The following is a 20,342-nucleotide window of genomic DNA, read 5'->3' on the forward strand; positions in this document are numbered from 1 at the left end:
AGCACACCATAAATAAAATTGAAATGGAAATGGGGAATGTGTCAAAGAGACAAAACCCGACCATTAAAGACACCATAAAGAACATTTGAGCCAAATCCTATTATGCTTGCATCACCATTTCCATGATTATGTTAAATTTCAGTACTAAGCCGCCCCACTATTTAGTTGATATTAGGTATCATTCTGTATTTTAACAAGAAAAAGCACTGTAACAAAACTAATGATGATTTTATTATTCAACAATAATTATATACATACATTGTGTAAGGTGACGTAATAAAAATAAACAAAACATATTCAAGACTGTTAATAACTGCACATCCTACTTTACAGTGAAATTCAGTGCCTAACATTATAAGAATGTATAGACGTTGGAATGTTACTAGAATGTAACACATGAAATACTAAATTTAAATAATAGAATTATGCATTTCAGAATGACAGTGCCCAGTAAGCATCTCTGTACGTGAAATTTATAAACATTAATAAACTTTAAAGCAAGATAATATATGACCAGATGTCCATTACTAAACTTGTATCTTGCTTTTTGTATTTCTCTGTAACATGATAAATATACAACCATTTGAACAATGCTTATGAAATTATGGTACCAGATGGTACATTTTGGTAATAATTACTTAATTACGAGTTTGTAATGTGGTTCAATTTATGAATATATTTTTTTCTATCTGATGATTTACAAAAATAAATTGTAGTGTTTATACAGATATAAAGCAAGTTTTATGAGCAAACACTAAACAAAATAACCCGCTATTCACTTAACAGAATACGAATGGGATCATTTCATTCATGTCGTTTTGTTAATATAAATTTATGGTTCCAAATAGTTCGTATTACTAGAATTAAACAGCAAACATTAATGTAAATGAAATTATTTACCGGGAGTTATAAGAAATGAGGCGGATCCAGAACCTCTATGACTTGGGGTATTGCATGGATTTTTTTTTTTTGCAGATAAGTGAATAAATTAAAAACGTCCCCATGTGCGTCCCCGCTAAATCAGCTATTTTGTGGTTACCGTCAGGATGGTTTATAGACTCTCGGGAAATAAGGTTAATGATTGGAAATGACTTATCAAGTTGAAATTAATTTCCGGTATACCAATACCAAAATATGATTTTTGACGTATTTCAGAATGAAAAATTTAAACACAAAACTTATAATTTAAAAGACATAATATTATTTCATTATCCATGATTCCACAAAATTTTGTATGTCAAATGAAATTGGTATTATGCAGTTTATAAGTAAGCAGTCCTATTTTGTTAATGTCAAACAACACGCAGTTCACTGTGTTCATTCTAAGCGAACCTAGCGTATGGAGTTGATGATACGGTTGAGTGCTGGACAACGACAGCTGTAGGTCCGTTTACTGCAGGAGTAAGGATGATACCATTTGGAGTTCCAGTGTATGGAGTTCTCATACAAGAAATATGAACGATGACGGCAATAAGCTCAAAGAACAGACCAAGTGACATGATGACCAGTGAGTATGGGAAGGACTTCTCTAATCCAACGTTACTAGATTCTAGTTGTTCTCCGTAGGTTTCCGTCACCATATCCATCTTTGTATGTATGATGATGAATTCGATAACCAAAATGCCGCCACAAATACCTGTATAAAATATCATGTACGCTTATTTTGAGAGAAAGGTTGCATTCGGTTTCAAACATTTGTGAGGGGATGCTCATCTCACAAATGTAGTTTTTATGTATTTTTCTCAAAACCCCACTTTTTAGGCCCTATGTCCAACATTTCCACCTTTTTGTCGAGCTTGCGACTTTTGTCACAAAAGCGAGACATATAGCGATCATACATTACGTCATCGTCGACAGGGCAACTGTGTTCAACTTTTTGAAATTTTAATAACTTTCTTAAACTATGATCCTCTATCCTGGAAACTTGGTCAGCAGCTTTTTTTTTTTATTGCATTGGCAATACATAGTCCTCGATTGGTTAAAAAATCATTATATTGGAACAAAATTATAACTTAATTTAACTTGTCATGGTGTAAACTATATACCAATTTTCAAATCAATATCTTCAAGCATGACGAAAACATGTGCGGAAAAACGGATTATTTGAGTGAATTTTTTAAGTCCAAGGACTGCACAAAATCATCCGCCCGGAAGAAAATTCTAACTCGATCGATAACTTGTCATAATAACACAATATACCAAATATCAAATTAATAACTTTAAGCATGACGAAAAAATCGTATTAAAAGCTTGAAACTGTATGTAATTGGATTGAGATCAAATTTTTGATATAATATAGGTTTCTGACACAAAATAAATGTGGTCAAAAATCATAATAAAATGTGCATGTATCACCCCCTTTCTAATTCTACATAAAACATTGTTTAAATCACTCGGATATTATATTCTTACCTCCTATTATAGAGAAAACAAGTCCTGTAACGGCTAAATTGCTAGATCGAGGTCTGATGCTGTCTTGTTCTCTCACAACACTTAAGCCATAAATTATGGCTAATATAGTTCCACAACCACAGCCAATTAAGGCTCCGACAGCTTCAACTAAATACTCTGTAAATCTGAAACCTGAAACAGATGAACAATAAACATTTTTCATCAAGAACATTTCCACCGATTTATGTAAAATGAAAATTAACAAAAATTGTACCAGAAATGCATTTATTTCAGAGATGCAAAGTTGAACATAACATTTTTAATGAGTACTTAGAAACAACTGGGACATATACAAAAGTCAATAGTGTCCCAGGATACAATTTAAATGTTAATGCAACTATGAAACTATGAAACCTGTACGTTATTATTCCTATGCTTCGGTATACAATACATAGTAGAATGCCAACTGTGCATTGAAGATGTAGTCATGTCATGTCAGTAGATAGATATAAAAAGATGTGGTATGAGTGCCAATGCAAGAACTCTTCATCCATAATTTGTAAAAGAAAAAAACATTAAAGGTCAAAGAACGGTCATCAACATTATTTCGAAACTTAAGAACATTTTATATTTTTATCTTTTGAGACCCAAGCCACCCAAATAATGCCAATGGTAAAAACCAGATGTTCAGCAGGGCGCAGCTTTATACGATCGCAGAGGTCGAACCCTGAACAGTTGGAGCAAGTATGGACACAACATTTAAGCTTGATACAGCTCTAAATTTGGATTGTGATTAAATAGTTGACACAACATAGGTTTCTGACACAGAATAAATGTGGTCTAAGAACTTAAACTGATTCCTTTCACGGATTTGGCTATACCTTTTGGACCTTTTGGATTATAGCTCTTCATCTTTTATATAAGCTTTGGATTTCAAATATTTTAGCCACGAGCATCACTAAAGAGATATGTTTTGTCGAAATGCGCATCTGGTGCAAGAAAATTGGTACCGTTAATTTTATTAAATTTCAAAACTTAAAAATTTTAAATTGGACATTTACCTATTATGGTCCAATATCCAAAATCTAAATACATGGTTAGATTCAGCATATCATAGAACCCCAAGAATTCAATTTTTAATTAAATCAAAAATGTTCAATTTTGGCCCTTTAGACCTCAATGTGGACCAATTTGATAACCGGGCCCAAATATTAAAAATCTAAATACTTGGTTAGATTCAGCATATTGAAGAATCCCATAAATTCAATTTTTGTAGAAATTAAACAAAGTTTAATTTTGGACCCTGATTTGGACCAACTTGAAAACTGGGCCCATAATCAAAATCTAAGTACATGCTTAGATTCAGCATATCAAAGAACCCCAAGAATTTAATTTTTGTTAAATCAAACTAAGTTTCATTTTGGATCCTTTGGACCGAATGTACACAGCTACTTTTGCATAGGTACTATTTCTCTACTAAAAATTTGTAGTACTGGAAATCTACTTTTATATGCAGTACTATTTTGTTACTCTAAAATTATTGTAATATTTAGGTACCTGTATTTTACAGTCCTTTATTTGTACTTGAAATTTAGGTACTATAGATTTTTGGTTACTACCGTTACATTTTCAGCATTTTGAAAGTTTTTCTATTCCAAATCTCTTAAAGTTATGATTTTCAAACAAGGAATATTGTATTATTTCTGTACCAAAATATTTAGTACAAATCAAGTACTGGAAAAGTACCTAAATATTACAATAGTTTTAAAGTAAAGAAATAGTACTAATTCAAAATATTAAAAGTAAATTTCTAGTACTGCATTTTTTAGTACAGAAATGGTACCTATGCAAAAGTAGCTGTGTAGACAAATTTGAAAACAAGACCAAAAGTTATGAATCTAAATACACAGATAGATTTGGCATACATTTTTTGATGAAATCAAACAAATTTTAATGTTGGACCCTTTTGGCCCCTAATTCCTAAACTGTTGGGACCAAAACCTCCAAAATCAATCCCAACCTTCCTTTTGTGGTCATAAACCTTGTGTTTATATTTCATAGATTTTTATATACTTATACTAAAGTGCAAAAACCAAGAAAAATGCTTATTTGGTACTTTTGTTTTGCCCCATATTCCTAAACTGTTGCGATCAAAACTCCCTAAATCAATCCCAACCTACCTTTTGTGGTCATAAAACTTATGTTTAAATTTCATAGATTTCTGTTTACTTGTACTTAAAGTATTGTACGAAAACCAAGAAAAATGCTTCTTTGGGACCTTTTCGGCCCCTAATTCCTAAACTGTTAGAACCAAAACTGCCAAAATCAATCCAAACTTTCATTTTATAGTCATTAACCTTGTGTTTTAATTTCATAGATTTCTATTTACTTATACCAGAGACATATAATACATGTCTCTGCTTATACTAAAGTTATAGTGTGAAAACCAAATGTCTTCGTACGACGACTACGACGACGACGACGCCAACGTCATACCAATATACGACCAAAAAAAAAATCAATTTTTGCGGTCGTATAATAAGGTTAAAGTCAGAGTAAGCCTTTAAGTTTTTCCGCCATTTAAGTCCAATCAAATATCTAAAAAAAAGTATTTCCATATCCAAAAATAAGTTTTTCCATAACCTATCAATATGTTAAGCTGTTTCGTAAATAATGCTCTTCTGACTTGTAGTATAATTAATTTCTAAATTCTATATTTTTTTAAATTCATACATAACATAGTTTATTGTGGTCTTAGGCCTAAAATGGCAATATTATCCTCCTGCTGATTTCAACTTTCATTAAAAAATATCGCAACTTATAAGTTCGTATAAGATTAATGGCAACATTTGTTAGAACTTTGTATATAAAGGTTACTATATATGTTAAGCATACTTACTGTCAACTGAGCTGGTCGCACGCTCCATTGCAGCAGCATTTGACATAGTCAAACAAGTGTCAATTGCAGATTCCTGTACACATACTCTACTGTAAAATATATTCATGTTGATCTAAAAATAAATGGTTTCTAAATTAAAGCTTAATATCAATTTTCGTAAAATATATGGCCTCAACAACCAATCATATTTCAAATCTTTATATCCAACATATCAGAAAATAAATTTGGGGTTGTAACCATCGCATCATATAAATTAAGGCACCGATATTCACTGAAGAATATTAGTAGTAAGTGTTGTTAAATGAGTATTATGACAATTCCACAATAATTTGCAAATAAATGAGCAATGTGTTCATGGGACACAATTAATGCTCCCACTTTCATATAACGTTATCATGGGACATAGCTCAAGAACAGTGAAAGTGACGCTTCTCAAATTATTTCTTAATCTGAGTTTGTTGGTAATGAGCATGGTGTAGTAGGTTTTAAAATTTTTGTTGAGGCAAACTATAAACGAAAGAAAACGGAAACAGCATTTTTTACATCTGTGAAGTGGCATAACTCTAGAAAAGTAAAAGTTACACCACCAAAAATCAAACTAGAAATGTGTTTTGTGGTATAAACATTGTGTATTTTTCATCGCATTTGGGTCAGGCAAACTAAAGTTAGAGAACGGAAAACAATTTCGGGACGTACCGATGGACGTACAGATTGACAAGGGTAAAACTGGATGCCCCTCCGTTATGGATGTTGGATAATAAGTATAATTTGATTTACTTACTAGTATTATCAAGGGGTACAATCAAAATCACGTGATGGATATACACACACCGGAAGTTACAATCGAACTCGCCGCCTGAAAGGTTAGTAGTTGCATTTTCTTGTTTATATCAATTACATTTTTATTAATAAGTTGGCACACCGAATGTCGGATAGTATGTAGTTTTAGAATACACAATTGTTTTTGCTAGAAAGCGTGCAGTTATTGCAAACACTTCGACACAGTTATCTGGTGAAATTTTGGAACTGTGTCGAAGTGTTAGCATTAAATGCACGCTTTCCAGCAAGGATAGTTGTGTATTTCAAAACTAGATAGTATCCGACATTCGGTGCACTACCTCATTTATTAAATTTTATTCATATAAACAAGTAAATACGACAACTAACCTTCAAGCGGTCTGCTCGACTGTTACTTCCGGTGTGTGTATATCCATCACGTGATTTCGATTGTACCCCTTGATTATGATCCAATATTCATAACCTGAATACATGGTTTGATTCGGCATATCAAAGAACTCCAAAAATTATTTTTTGATGAAATAAAACAAAACTAAAATGTTGGACCCTTTTGACCTCAATTTAATAAAGGGGTCGAAAATCCAAATTTAAAATACATGATTAGATTCATGCAGGTAATAAGAAAACCTTATTCCCTTTTTTTACTCAAAAGTTAATTCTGGACCCAGATTTGAACCAACTTGAAAACTGGGCCCACAATCAAACATATATCTACTTTAAGATTCAGCATGTCAAAGAATCTAACAATCAGGACCTACAACAATAATCTAAAATCTGAATACATGGTTTGGTTTTGCATACTTACATTAGTAAGAGTCCCAAGCATTTAAATACTTTGAATTAAACCCCATTTAAATTGGTCCAGAAAAGTAATGTTTTGTCCCCCTTTTCCTACATTAAGGCCATTGCCCCCGAAATTAATCACAGCTTTATTTTGTGATATGGAACCATGTGGTACAATTTCATATAGCTCCATTAACTTACACATAAGTTATTGTCCTGACCAAGAAAATGATTGTTTTACACCAATTCCTAAAATGTTAGGACAATAACCCGAAAATCCAATCCGAACATTTCTTTTGTGGTATGGAACCTTGTGAGATCCCATAAACTTATACTCAAGTTATTGTCTGGAAACTAAATGTTTTCGGACAACGACGCGAGACATCGCTGACAACGTCATATTATAATAGAAAGTGTCTGTATTGTAAATTTTCATTGTTTTCTCCCCTTTTCTGAAACAATAGCATAACATCACAACATAGAAAAACACACGATAAAATATCAATTGGCAGACTTAACTCAATGAGGGTACTTTTACTAAAAATGAGGGTACTTTTTATATGGCCTTCCAAATACTGTTTCGATCCCTAACATCACTGAAGAGACATTTATTGTCAAAATCCGGATCTGGTGTACTAAAAAAATATTGACACCTTATGTGTGTGGCATAACATCGTGGCCACAAGTAATTTTAAGATCTATTTTGTTACATCTTGTGATCAATTTTATTTGGTAATCGCCAATGGCAGTCAGCAGGGTTAAAAAAAACATCAGTTGTTCGACTTGTTAGCCAAATGCGTTTTGTAAAATTATACTTTTTCACTTTTTTGTTCTTTTAGAAAATGTTGTTTGTGCTGTATTAAGACCCTTCTACAACGACATTTGTTTTACATGCACACGTATAAAAATTACGGTTTTTATCCAACGCAATCATAGGTTTGAACGTAGTTTTCAATTTAGACTTGATTAAATATATATATATATATATTATACACCATCATTGATTGCGATCCGATGGATAAATTAGTTGTCACTGACTCGGACGTACTTATAAATATAATTATTTTCTGTGACTGTATCTTACATTAACTTGTAGGATCCTTTACTATAGATAATTGAACTGACCTGTAACAATAACATCTCCATGCCTTATATATCATGTACTGTAGTACTCCGCTAGATTAAAACTGACGAGGAAAGGTAACACACGGCCACTGAAAGCTTTTTATTTTGTAGAGCCCAGGTGGTCGTGTGGTCTAGCGGGACGGGTGCAGTGCAGGCGATTTGGTATCACAATATCACAGTAGCATGGGTTCGAATCCCGTTGAGGGAAGAACAAAAAATTTGCGAAATCAAATTTACAGATCTAACATTGTTGGGTTGATGTTTAGACGAGTTGTATATATATATATATCAGTCTAAAGATTTGCACAATGGTACTGATATAAGGACGTTATAATACAAAAATGGTGTTGACAAATATTTCGGCTCAACAAATGGCCTTCTTCTGTGTCACAAGTTTTAACATAAGTTGAGACACAGAAGAAGGCCATTTGTTGAGCCGAAATATTTGTCCAGACGATTTAATAACAACATTTTCGTATTATAACATCCTTATATCAGTACCGTTGTGCAAATCTTTAGACTGATATATTTTTTTCCTTATCTGCATAGTATCGCCTATTCTAGACGATCCGGTACATAGTAAATTTGCTGGTTGGTTCTTTTTATAGAGTCTAAATTGAAAACTACGTTCAAACCTATGATTGCGTTGGATAAACTTTGAACCGCAATTTTTATACGTGTGCATGTAAAACAAATTTCGTTGTAGAAGGGTCTGAAAACAGCACAAACAACATTTTCCAAAGACCAAAAAAGTGAAAAAGTATATTTAAACAAAACACATTTGACTAACAGGTCGAACAACTGATGTTCTTTAACCCTGTTGATTGTCATTTGCGATTGCCAAATAAAATTGATCACAAGATGTAACAAATTGGATCTTAATATAAATTTAATACTAAACAGAAAACAATTAACTTGTAGCCACGATGTTATGCCACAAACATAAGATGTCAATATTTTTTGTACACCAGATCCGGATTTCGGTGATGTTAGGGACCGAAACGGTATTTGGAAGGCCATATAAAATTTACCCTCATTTTTAGATAGACTCTTGAATATCATATATAGTGTTTGTTAGCCATTGGTAGTGCGGTGACAGAACTGTAAAAAGTCGTCTAAATGTCAATACGATTATACAAATGTTGCGGTCGAAAAAAAAATGTAATATGTTAATATCATGTATCCTTATGTGAAATCTATTTTGAGGTATTAGATAACCTCAGCAGTATTTGGCAAAACTTTAAGGAATTTTTGGTCCTCAATGCTCTTCAACTTCGTACTTTATTTGGCCTTTTTACCTTTTTCGATTCTAGTGTCACTGATGAGACTTTATAGACGAAACGCGCATCGGGCGCCTATACAAAATTTAATCCTGGTATCTATGATGACTTTATTCACTTCTTTGAAACGATCAAAATGATTAATTGTCTTAAATAAAAGAAAAACACTAATAGGAGATAAAAGTATGAGGCAATTTCATGGTGTCCGCGTGTTTGGCTACACTTTTAAAAATATGCACCACAAGAAACTCGTGTTGGTAAAATAGTTATGGACTCTGCCAGATAAAATATGAACGATTTAAAAAAGTCTTACCGAAACATCATTCTCGCCTGACTTGACGTCAATTCCTAACCATCCTGGGGTGACTAATCCAACCAACAGTAAAACTCCTGCTACAATACTGATTCCAATTAAGCCAGCTCCACCCATGTTTTTCTATTCTGAAACATATTTTTTTAGTGAAAATCAAGTTTTCAGTAGAGAAGTTGGAAATGTAACTTTGATTTTACACCAAAATCACTTTATTAAATAAAGTCAACAGTAGTATACCGCTGTTCGGAAGTCATAAATCGATTGAGAGAAAACAAATCCGGATTACAAACTAAAACCGAGGAAAACACATCAACTATAAGAAGAAGACAGAGAAACAACAGAAACACTAAAGTGCGACAAAAATTAAATGACAATGTAACACACACAGAAACGAACTATAAAATAGCAACTGCCTTTTTCCTGACTTGGTACAGGATATATTAACACAATACAGGCATGCCGCACCTTTTTGCACAATTATTATCGTTTGGGAATTTATTTCTTAAGTGTTTTTTTGTTCATCGGCAGTGAGCAAGAAGAGGTCCATTCCATTTTTTTTTTGCATTGGGAAGATCTGCTGTTCCTCTTATTCCTCTTCTTTTAAATAGGTGGTTAAGACGTTAAAGTTACATAACTAACATGGCGTCGCTTAGTCTAAATGACTTTAATTTTATGAATGCAGATATAATAGAAAGTGTGCTGCCGTGTGATTAACGTTTTTTGTGTATTGAAGCCTTGTGCGAGCTTCCCTGTATGGGTCGTAACTCGTGGCTTGCGAAGATGAAGGTCCTTAAGCATGTCTGTATATGTTCAGCTTTTACCAGGCCAAAAATATTCTTATACAAAAACATCATGTCCCCGACCCCTACCAAAACATCTCAAATGGTTTGAATTGATTGTTGGTTTGTTGCTTATTTTTATCGTCCAGGGACAAATATTTCATTTATTTTCACGAAAACCACGAGTCTAAAAGTCAAGTATATAATATACATAAAATGCTTCGTTCGCTGAGCACATCCTGATACGACCACAAAGGTTGAAGTCTGAACAGTAGGGATACGTTTTGACACAGTATTTAAGCTTGATACTTGATACAATTTGGATTGTGATAAAAATTTTGACATAAAAAATGTGACCTTTAAATTTTGAAATGGGACAATAAATTCACCTAGAATAGTCGGGTATCCATATTCTAACAACATGGTAAAATTCAACAAATTAAGGGCATACGATACAGTTTTGATCCTGTATTTACAAGTTTATGAAAATATGCATATAGGCTATTTTTTACCTGATTAAATCAAATATGCTATAAAAAATATACCTTCATGTGCTATTTTTTTAGTAAAATGAGGTTGAAATTTTGTATATTTGCTCGAAATTCAGATTTGTGGCCGTAATTTCTTTTTCGAAAGAAAGACATAACTTTTTTGTTATAAAAGATAAAAACAAATTATTTTTTGTTAAATAATCGGTAATTTTTGTATTTTATAAATATCTTTAAAAAATATGCAATTTTTTATTTAGAAATAATTCATATTTATCAAATGTTCATGAATTGAGGAAAAAACGTAATTTTTTACTGCATGTTTATCACAATTAACAAAAAATCCTCTATTTACAGTTTTATAAAATTTGGGTCTAAACGGCATTTTGTTTCATTTTGTAGGGAGATTATGTGACCCAAATTTTATAAAACTGTAAATAGAGGATTTTTTTTTAATTTTGATAAACATGCAGTAAAAAATGACGTTTTTCCTCAAATCATGAACATTTGATAAATATGAGGTATTTCGGCATACAAAATTGCATATTCTTTTAGGATATTTATAAAATACAGAAATTACCGATTATTTGACAAAAAACAATTTGTGTTTATCTTTTATAACAAAAAAGTAATGTCTTTCTTTCGAAAAAGAAATTACGGCTACAAATCTGAATTTCGAGCAAATATACAAAATTACGACCTCAGTTTACTCAAAAAGTAGCACATGAAGGTATATTTTTTATTACATATTTGATTTAATCAGGTAAGAAATAGCCTATATGCAAATTTTCATGAACTTGTAAATACAGGATCAACACTGTATCGTATGCCCTTAAAGGGAAACTTCGCAAAAAAATCAAAAATTGATATTATGTTTATTCTATATAAAAATGCTCAAAATTATAGATATTAAAGTTTTATTCTGCTAGATAAGAGATCACCATCGATTTTAAATTTAGAGTATCAATTCTCAACGGTCGGCCATTTTGTTACCTTGTCCGATTTGCAGTCACGATATGTCTAAGGACCAGAACTAAAGTAACCCGATGGAGTCGTAATTGCGTGTCGATATCTCGTCAATCGTACGGTTGCTTTATCCGACTAGTTAACTTGATACGGAAAATTTTCTTTTTTTTTAATAACCATGATCTGTTATTTTTAGACTGATAATATAGGAAATAGTGAAAAAGTCAAAATTTCAAATCATAAATAAGTCTTCCGTGAAACTTGAATTGTTTTCGGTAATCTAATTAGTTCATAATTCTTTATGTAATAAACTTTATTCAAATATATTAGGATCTTCGCTCCACTGATCACCTGCATGGCTAAAGGTATTACTCCCAAAGGTATTGTAGGGGGTGCGAGGTGACACGTCCAGGTATTCAAGCGATTTCCTGTCGAGTTTGCAAATTCATGCATCGTTTCACTTCTTAGTGTACTGATAAGTGTACACGGCCGATAACTTATAACTTTCCATTTTGAACTATTAGGTGTTTAATATACATCTCTATCTTGCGTGTCCGAAAGTGATATAATATATAGTCATTACTAAACATATACGCTTGTTTACGAATAACATTTCTGGTTAAAAGAAAATTATTTATAAAAATATAAATAATACAACAACAAAAAAACAGATCTGATGAAATAAAAATCTATATACAAATTTTTTCCAAGGGTAAATTTCGTAAAATGTAATATATACTCGTTTGTCAATATTGGAACATACCAGAAATATTGATTTAAAAAAAGGTACGCACTTGTCGACCATTCGTATAAACGCCTGGATAATAAGTTACGGAACTATAGCTCAAATTTAAATATATACATTTATACATAGAACATAAGAAAGAAACCTAAATTTTGCGTAAATTGGGGTAAAAGTTTTGTAAAATGACAAGTCCACGTATGCCAACAGTAAGTAATCATCAAATGTCGATAGACTATTGTATACCAAACGAAGAAGAAGAAGAAGAAGAGATTTAAATACAGGTCGATATATAACTTTTCTGGCTCATCGAAGTTAAAGGACATTTATATATCAATTAGATTGTTCTCGAAAAAGGAAGAAATTCGTCTTCGTCACAATTATTCCGAAATGCATGTAATATATACGCCACTGGAAGTACACTAATACCGAGGGGTGTGAATATTTTCCAGGAAAACTATAGAGTATCAAAGTTTCAAATCAATTTCGGGATTTATTTTCTCTCTAGATATTCAATGACAGCAATTTGAAGAAACTGCTTGTCCGCTTTAGTGGTATTCTTGCCAGTTGAAACAGACTTATAATTACATTAAACCAGATGCTCCGCAGGGCGTAGCTTTATACGACCGCAGAGGTTGAACCCTGAACGGTTGGGGCAAGTATGGACACAACATTCAAGCTGGATTCCACTCTAAATTTGGATTGTGATTAAATAGTTGACACAGCATAGGTTTCTGACACAGAATGAATGTATTCAAATGAACTTAAAATTTTTGTTTTATCTTAGAGCAATTCACTATGCTGTTGAATATTAATCCTCTCAAAAAAATGTTTGAAGAAATTTTCTTTTTATTTATGGAATTTCAAATGAGAAAAATTGAACCCAATTTTTTATTCACATCCCCCTTTCCCTTATTCCAAAACTAATTTCAATTAAAATATTCTAATGGAGTTTGCAACAACTACTACTCATTTAAATACATCATAAAATATTAAGATGTAAAAAAACTGCTTGTTATCACTGAATGGTAAAGATTATTTAAATTTACCAGTTGGTAGTAAAAAGTGAATATACATTGTATATTGTATATAAAACAAAGATTTAAGTTGATTCTGGACAAAGAAAGATAACTCCAATTAAAAAAAATTCTTGCAGATATTTCTTGCTTACTATACTGGACAAAGAAAGATAACTCTTAATTGAAAAAAAAATTGCTATTTCACAATATTGTGAAATTAGATATTTCTTGCCATTGCACAATACTGTGCAATTGAAAAGACTTGCTATTGCACAATACTTAATATAATAATTTTAGATCCTGATTTGAACCAACTTGAAAACTGGGCCCATAATCAAAAATCTAAGTACATGTTTAGATTCAGCATATCAAAGAGGCCCAAGAATTTAATTTTTGTTAAAATCAAACTTAGTTTAATTTTGGACCCTTTGCACTTTAATTTAGACCAATTTTGAAACTGGGCCAAAAATTAAGAATCTACATACACAGTTAGATTTGGCATATCAAAGAACCCCAATTATTCAATTTTTGATGAAATCAAACAATGTTTAATTTTGGACCTCCATTTGGGCCAACTTGAAAACTGGGCCAATAATCAAAAATCTAAGTACATTTTTAGATTCAGCATATCAAAGAACCCCAAGGTTTCAATTTTTGTTAAAATCAAACTAAGTTTAATTTTGGACCCTTTGGACCTTAATGTAGACCAATTTGAAAACGGGACCAAAAATTAAGAATCTACATACACAGTTAGATTCGGCATATTAAAGAACCCCAATTATTCAATTTTGATGAAATCAAACAAAGTTTAATTTTGGACCCTTTGGGCCCCTTTTTCCTTAACTGTTGGGACCAAAACTCCCAAAATCAATACCAACCTTCCTTTTATAGTCATAAACCTTATGTTTAAATTTCATAGATTTCTATTTACTTATACTAACGCTATGGTGCGAAAACCAAGAAAAATGCTTATTTTGGTCCCTTTTTGGCCCCTAATTCCTAAACTGTTGGGACCGAAACTCCCAAAATCAATACCAACCTTCCTTTTGTGGTCATAAACATTGTGTTTAAATTTCATTGATTTCTATTCACTTTAACTAAAGTTATTGTGCGAAAACCAAGAATAATGCTTATTTGGGCCCTTTTTTGGCCCCTAATTCCTAAACTGATGAAACCAAAACTCCCAAAATCAATCCCAACCTTTCTTTTGTGGTCATAAACCTTGTGTCAAAATTTCATAGATTTCTATTAACTTAAACTAAAGTTATAGTGCGAAAACCAAGAAAATGCTTATTTGGGCCCTTTTTGGCCCCTAATTCCTAAAATGTTGGGACCAAAACTCCCAAAATCAATACCAGCCTTCCTTTTATGGTCATAAACCTTGTGTTAAAATTTCATAGATTTCTATTCACTTTTACTAAAGTTAGAGTGCGAAAACTAAAAGTATTCGGACGACGACGACGACGACGACGACGACGACGACGACGACGACGACGACGCCAACGTGATAGCAATATACGACGAAAATTTTTTCAAAATTTGCGGTCGTATAAAAATAGGGAAAGATTATTAAACATTAAATTCGTTGTCTTTTTTATACATCGTTGGTCAAATAGCTAAAGTATTATATATAGTTACGGTGTGAGACGAAGAGTATTTTAAGAAGGACATATTCCCGATTATGTATAAATTTTGTCGATGTTTTTCACACTTGAAAAGCATATTATCTGTTCGTAATTTGTAGATATCATTCCAATTGGATCCTTTAATTTCCTGTCCATTTTTTAAAATATCTTAAGTCTTCATGTGTTGTCAGATTTTAAATATTTTGATGAGCACATTAATTCCTAAATAGGCAATTAAAGATCACTTCGGATGGACTAAAATATAAAATTGCAATTGTTAATGATCTGTTTGAAATATTTAAGGCTGCCTATCCTAATTTGAAATAGTACAAATTTTAGTTCATAAACTCGTGTTTAGAAGGCTATTTTTATTTATAAATTCTTCAATTAAAATAATTCAGTGTTTGATCGTCACTAAAGTAATCAAAAGTCATAATTCATTAAAAGTGATCTTATGCAAAATATATAAAAATATACAACTGCTATCCTGTTATTGTGCGATCTTATTATTCCCGTTAATTAATTTTAATTATTTTTTTTTACATTCATGTGTCTGAAATTTTGTTGGACTCCCGTTTACAATTATGTTGTTCACACCTGAAATGCCAGTGAACCGTGACGCCTAGATTTCACTGAATGAGGATCAAAGGATTAGAATTACATAATGCTAATCTTTTAATTACCTTGAGTTAACCTACGCATTCAACATTCTTTAGGTGTCACCAAACAATACACATTTTATTTCCACCGTACAAGCAAGTGAAAATGTTTGCTGTAATGAAGCAAAAACGTCAGAATACAAGCATGTATTTTTAATACACTATTGATCATGTCAATTTCATATGTTTGTTTAAAGTATTTGTAGAAAATAAATCATAAAAATGTTCTATTGTATGAATTAATTTTATTATTAAAATCCGTTTTAAAATATCCACACGATCTAATTTTAAAAGTTGCATGGCTATCACTTAGTTTTCGTTGGTTAATAGCTACACCAAAAGTCGTCGATGCGCTTTAAATCGCGTAATTAGATTGTTAACGAACAAGACTTAAATGAGATATTTTCACTCCCGGCATGCATCAAAGACTTAAACTACGTCACATAAGTCAGGAAGTTTCAAGAAATAAAATTAATAATTCCCAATTTTCTTCTTTATTAGATTTCATATCAAAATAAAACTTGGTGAATATGTTTTTTATGGTATTATGAACATAATAAGATGAAAAGTGAAAAATCGCGAATTATCCCTTTAAAACACAATTATACCAAGAAATCTTCAATTACAGTTTATTGGCTATAACAATTCTTTGTTTAAGAATTGAATGCTTCTTTTTGTAAATTCATTGGGGTGTAAAAGCTTTGACCGAAGTACATTTTGTATGAAGCGCGGTCAACTTGACGCTTTTTCACCCCTATGAAGTTACAAAAAGAAGCACTCAATACTTATAATTACATTTTTTTAGCTTTGATCATGAAAATACGAATGTTATAACTATTTTATTCAATTCACCTATGCACTTTCTTGTGGAACCACGTGTTATCATGAATGAAAAGTTTTATTGAGTGATGCAATTGCTTGAGGAATAACAAGTCATGTGATGTGCAGTTAGCCAATCGGAATAAAGTATCATATTGAAACATACATCAAATGTAATTATTTTCTGATAAATCAACGTAAACTTCATTTATGTCATCCAACATAATAAAAAGATATGAAATATTCGACGGCAAATGGATTTTTTGTTTTGTTTATTGCTTCTTCTACAGAATATCTCCAGAAGATGTACATATTCATTTTAATGGACTCCTCACCTATGCAACACATCCTATGCGTTATTTATTACAAGTAAATTGGGCATTTTTACAAATGTGCAGTCAGGATGAAAAAACAGGAAGACTACTTTGACATTGCTCCAGGTTTTTAAATACTCTACGCTTCGTCGTTTATCTTTCAAAAGCAATCAACTTGAAAGAAATCTTATGGTGAATAGTCACATGTGTGTGGGAAAGAATTTGAAGTTTACAATGGCAATACTACCATGGATACGCGTATTAGCGCCACGCAGTTTTTTTCATAATTCTTCCTACGTTTGCATTATAACCTTTGCGAAATAACGCAAACCTCAAACATAGGATTCAAGATTTCAAGATTGTATTGTACACTCTGACAGTGTACACTGTTAAAAGAGGCAAATGTACATAATATACAGCTTGACAGAAGTCGTGCAATAACATAGGAAGAAATATATAGTTTGGTGGCACTAATACGCTTCCGTCTTCCTGAATATTTCATGTAAAACGTTAATTGTGTAATCTGACTTCAAAATCATGTTAATGTCCTTTTCCTTAAAGTGACATTGGCTGTCAAATTCATGTTCACCGTCCGATTTGAATCATATTCTCATATTTGTTTTATATATAACACACGTATATTCAAATGACTCGGTAATATGTATCACCGTTTCGTGTGTATTTCAGCCTAGACGCCATCTAATTTACTATCGAGTTGGCCGCCGATGACAGCCGACGGTCATATAAGCGATATAGGCCATAAACATAAATATAAATAGATAGTGAACCCGTGCAACTCGCTTTTTCCAGGTCTGTTTGGTTTTTTTCCTACAGGTACAGGTATATGTTTATCGTCGTTTTTACCGGTATAGGAATGAACTTTTGTGGATCGATTAGTCCATTAACTGTTCTACCTATGTTTATGATGTTTCACTTTCAATGTTCACATTCGGTTTTTTTTCCTTTTAATAACTGAAAATGCAGAGTTCATGCGTATTCCAATAGCTAAGGGGTAGATTGAAAGTCACCTGCATACGGATTTAATTAGGTCGAATTATTCACTTGTAAGTGAATACTACTTCATCATCGATGTTCTTAGCTTATTTTGATAAATTGAACCATACTGGTAACCAGATGCTCCGCAGGGCGCAGCTATATACGACCGCAGAGATTGAACCCTGAACGGTTGGGGCAAGTATGGACACACCATTCAAGCTGGATACAGCTCTAAATTTAGATTGTGATTAAATAGTTGACACAGCATAGGTTTCTGACACAGAATGAATGTGGTCTAATGAACTTAAAATTTTTGTTTTGCCTTATAGCAATTCACTATGCTGTTGAATATTAATCCTCGGTTTAATTTAAGATTTAAATTATTTAATTAGCAAAACAGTGAAATTTATATTTTACACCTCAGTAATCACACTGGTTCAAACTAGATTTTCATTAGTATAAACAGGTCAGGACCACTACCTTATATGGAAATGCATAAATTAGCATACTTATGTTCTCGCACATGTAATTGTTTATTTACATGTGACGCAATTTATTTTTACCTAGGTTTTTGACCAATCCACTAAATGAGTCACAATGCATGATGGACTACTACGTGTTTACAATCAACCAAGAACACGTGTTATTTACTGAAATACAACACATTTTTTCGTGCAATGCGGGATTCACAATTTCGCTTAGTTTTTCAATTTGTGTATCCTTATTTATAGTTCATGATATAAAGTATTACTTCCATGCTCAGATTAACGAAGAGTTGTTTCTATGCGAAGAAAAAAGGGTTTGAATTACCCGATATATAGCCATTAACATGTTTGATGATGGTACAGGTATTTCATGTATTTGTCCACCAGACAACAACGAAACAACAGCGAGAAAACACAATTACCCATATGACAACTTACTAGTGTAAATAAAGTAAGCCGTCGATAATAGACAGCCGGTGCTGATATTTATAGATTATCGTTGATCATCTCAACGAGATTGATTTTCTCGCTTGAGCTGGTACAGCGAAAGTGAGAAAAGCAATCGAGTTGAGATGACCAATGATAATCTATTTATCGCTATTTTACCTATGACGACGTTGTAAATTTCATCATGTTCATGTCAATTTCGTTAGCAACGTCACGTGGCCTTCTTAGTTTCTAGTGATAATTATTCCATCTCAAGCGAGTAGCATGATATGAAAAATATCACAAAAAAAGATCAAACGAAAAATGCACAAAATAGCGATAATCATGGGTACAGCAATTTTTGTATAGATAATTAAAGGCTAATGTGTGATCCTTGAATTTTGTGTTCGTAAAAAAGGCGAAGAGGTATTTACATACATCGCAGTGTTAACAAAATCTATAAGTATTTATTTTTTTCACATTTCAGTATATGGGACTTCCAAACTGTTCCCTTTGTTTTGAAGGTAGTAAAGGTCAGCAACTGTAGTTTCAGTTTGTTCGTTTTTTAACGGGCTCGGACATTTGCCAAACTGAATAAAATCATTACAGCTGATTTCTTATACCTGCAAAGTAAAACTTTGGTTGGCTTGCTTGCTTTGATTGTATAGTTGTTTATACAAGCTTTGAAAATAAGATCGACATATTTAAACAATATACATGTATAGACATTGTTTAACTTGTATATTTTATATTTTGTACAATATACAAACAAAGCAAGCAAGCTAACCAAAGTTTTGCTCTACATGCATTAGGAAATAAGCTGTAATGATGTTATCCATGTGTATGTGCGACAAGGTGGAAAATTTGATATGTTTTGTGAAAATTGCAGCGTTGGCTCAATAATAAAATAAAAGAAGATGTGGTATGATTGCCAATGAAACAGCTTTCCACAGGAGACCAACATGACACAGAAACTAACATTTATAGATCACCGTACGGCCTTCAACAATGAGCAAAGCCCATACCGCATAGTCAGCTATAAAAGGCCCCGATATAACAATGTAAATCAATTCAAACGAGAAAACTAACGGCCTTAATTATATATAAAAAATGAACAAAAACAAATATGTAACACATAAACAAACGACAACCACTGAAATACAGGCTCATATACAATTAATTTTTTTATGGGATAGTTTTTTTCTCCTTTTATATATTTAATTGGGCCGTTTTGGTTTTTTTTTTTTGTAAATTGTTTTACACAAGTAATTTTTGGGTCATTTATGGCTTACTTTTCAGCATTGAACCTATGACTGCTTACTTTACTAGATTATTTTTTTGTTGGAAAGATGTCTCATTTGGCACTCATACCTCATCTTCTTATTTCTATATACAAAGCACGTTTTAGAAGGAAAAAAAATAGGTAATATGGCAC

The 20,342-nt window shown here is 32.2% G+C and overlaps 1 protein-coding gene across 2 annotated transcripts in view; it reads right to left on the bottom strand.

Annotated features, from left to right (window-relative positions):
* Window positions 1–213: 213 nt before the first annotated feature.
* Window positions 214–20,342, bottom strand: part of LOC134721368 (uncharacterized) — a 37,074-nt gene continuing 16,945 nt past the window's right edge. For both annotated transcript variants that reach the window (XM_063584323.1, XM_063584324.1), the window contains exons 2-5: window positions 9,590–9,717; window positions 5,291–5,402; window positions 2,413–2,583; window positions 214–1,636 (exon numbers count right to left, since the gene is read on the bottom strand). In XM_063584323.1, coding sequence (XP_063440393.1) covers window positions 1,323–1,636; window positions 2,413–2,583; window positions 5,291–5,402; window positions 9,590–9,706 — 714 coding nt within the window. In that variant the 5' untranslated portion in view covers window positions 9,707–9,717 and the 3' untranslated portion in view covers window positions 214–1,322. The remainder of the gene's footprint in view (window positions 1,637–2,412; window positions 2,584–5,290; window positions 5,403–9,589; window positions 9,718–20,342) is intronic.

This window comes from Mytilus trossulus, chromosome 6, assembly GCF_036588685.1.
Source record: "Mytilus trossulus isolate FHL-02 chromosome 6, PNRI_Mtr1.1.1.hap1, whole genome shotgun sequence".
NCBI classification, from domain to species: Eukaryota; Metazoa; Mollusca; class Bivalvia; order Mytilida; family Mytilidae; genus Mytilus; species Mytilus trossulus.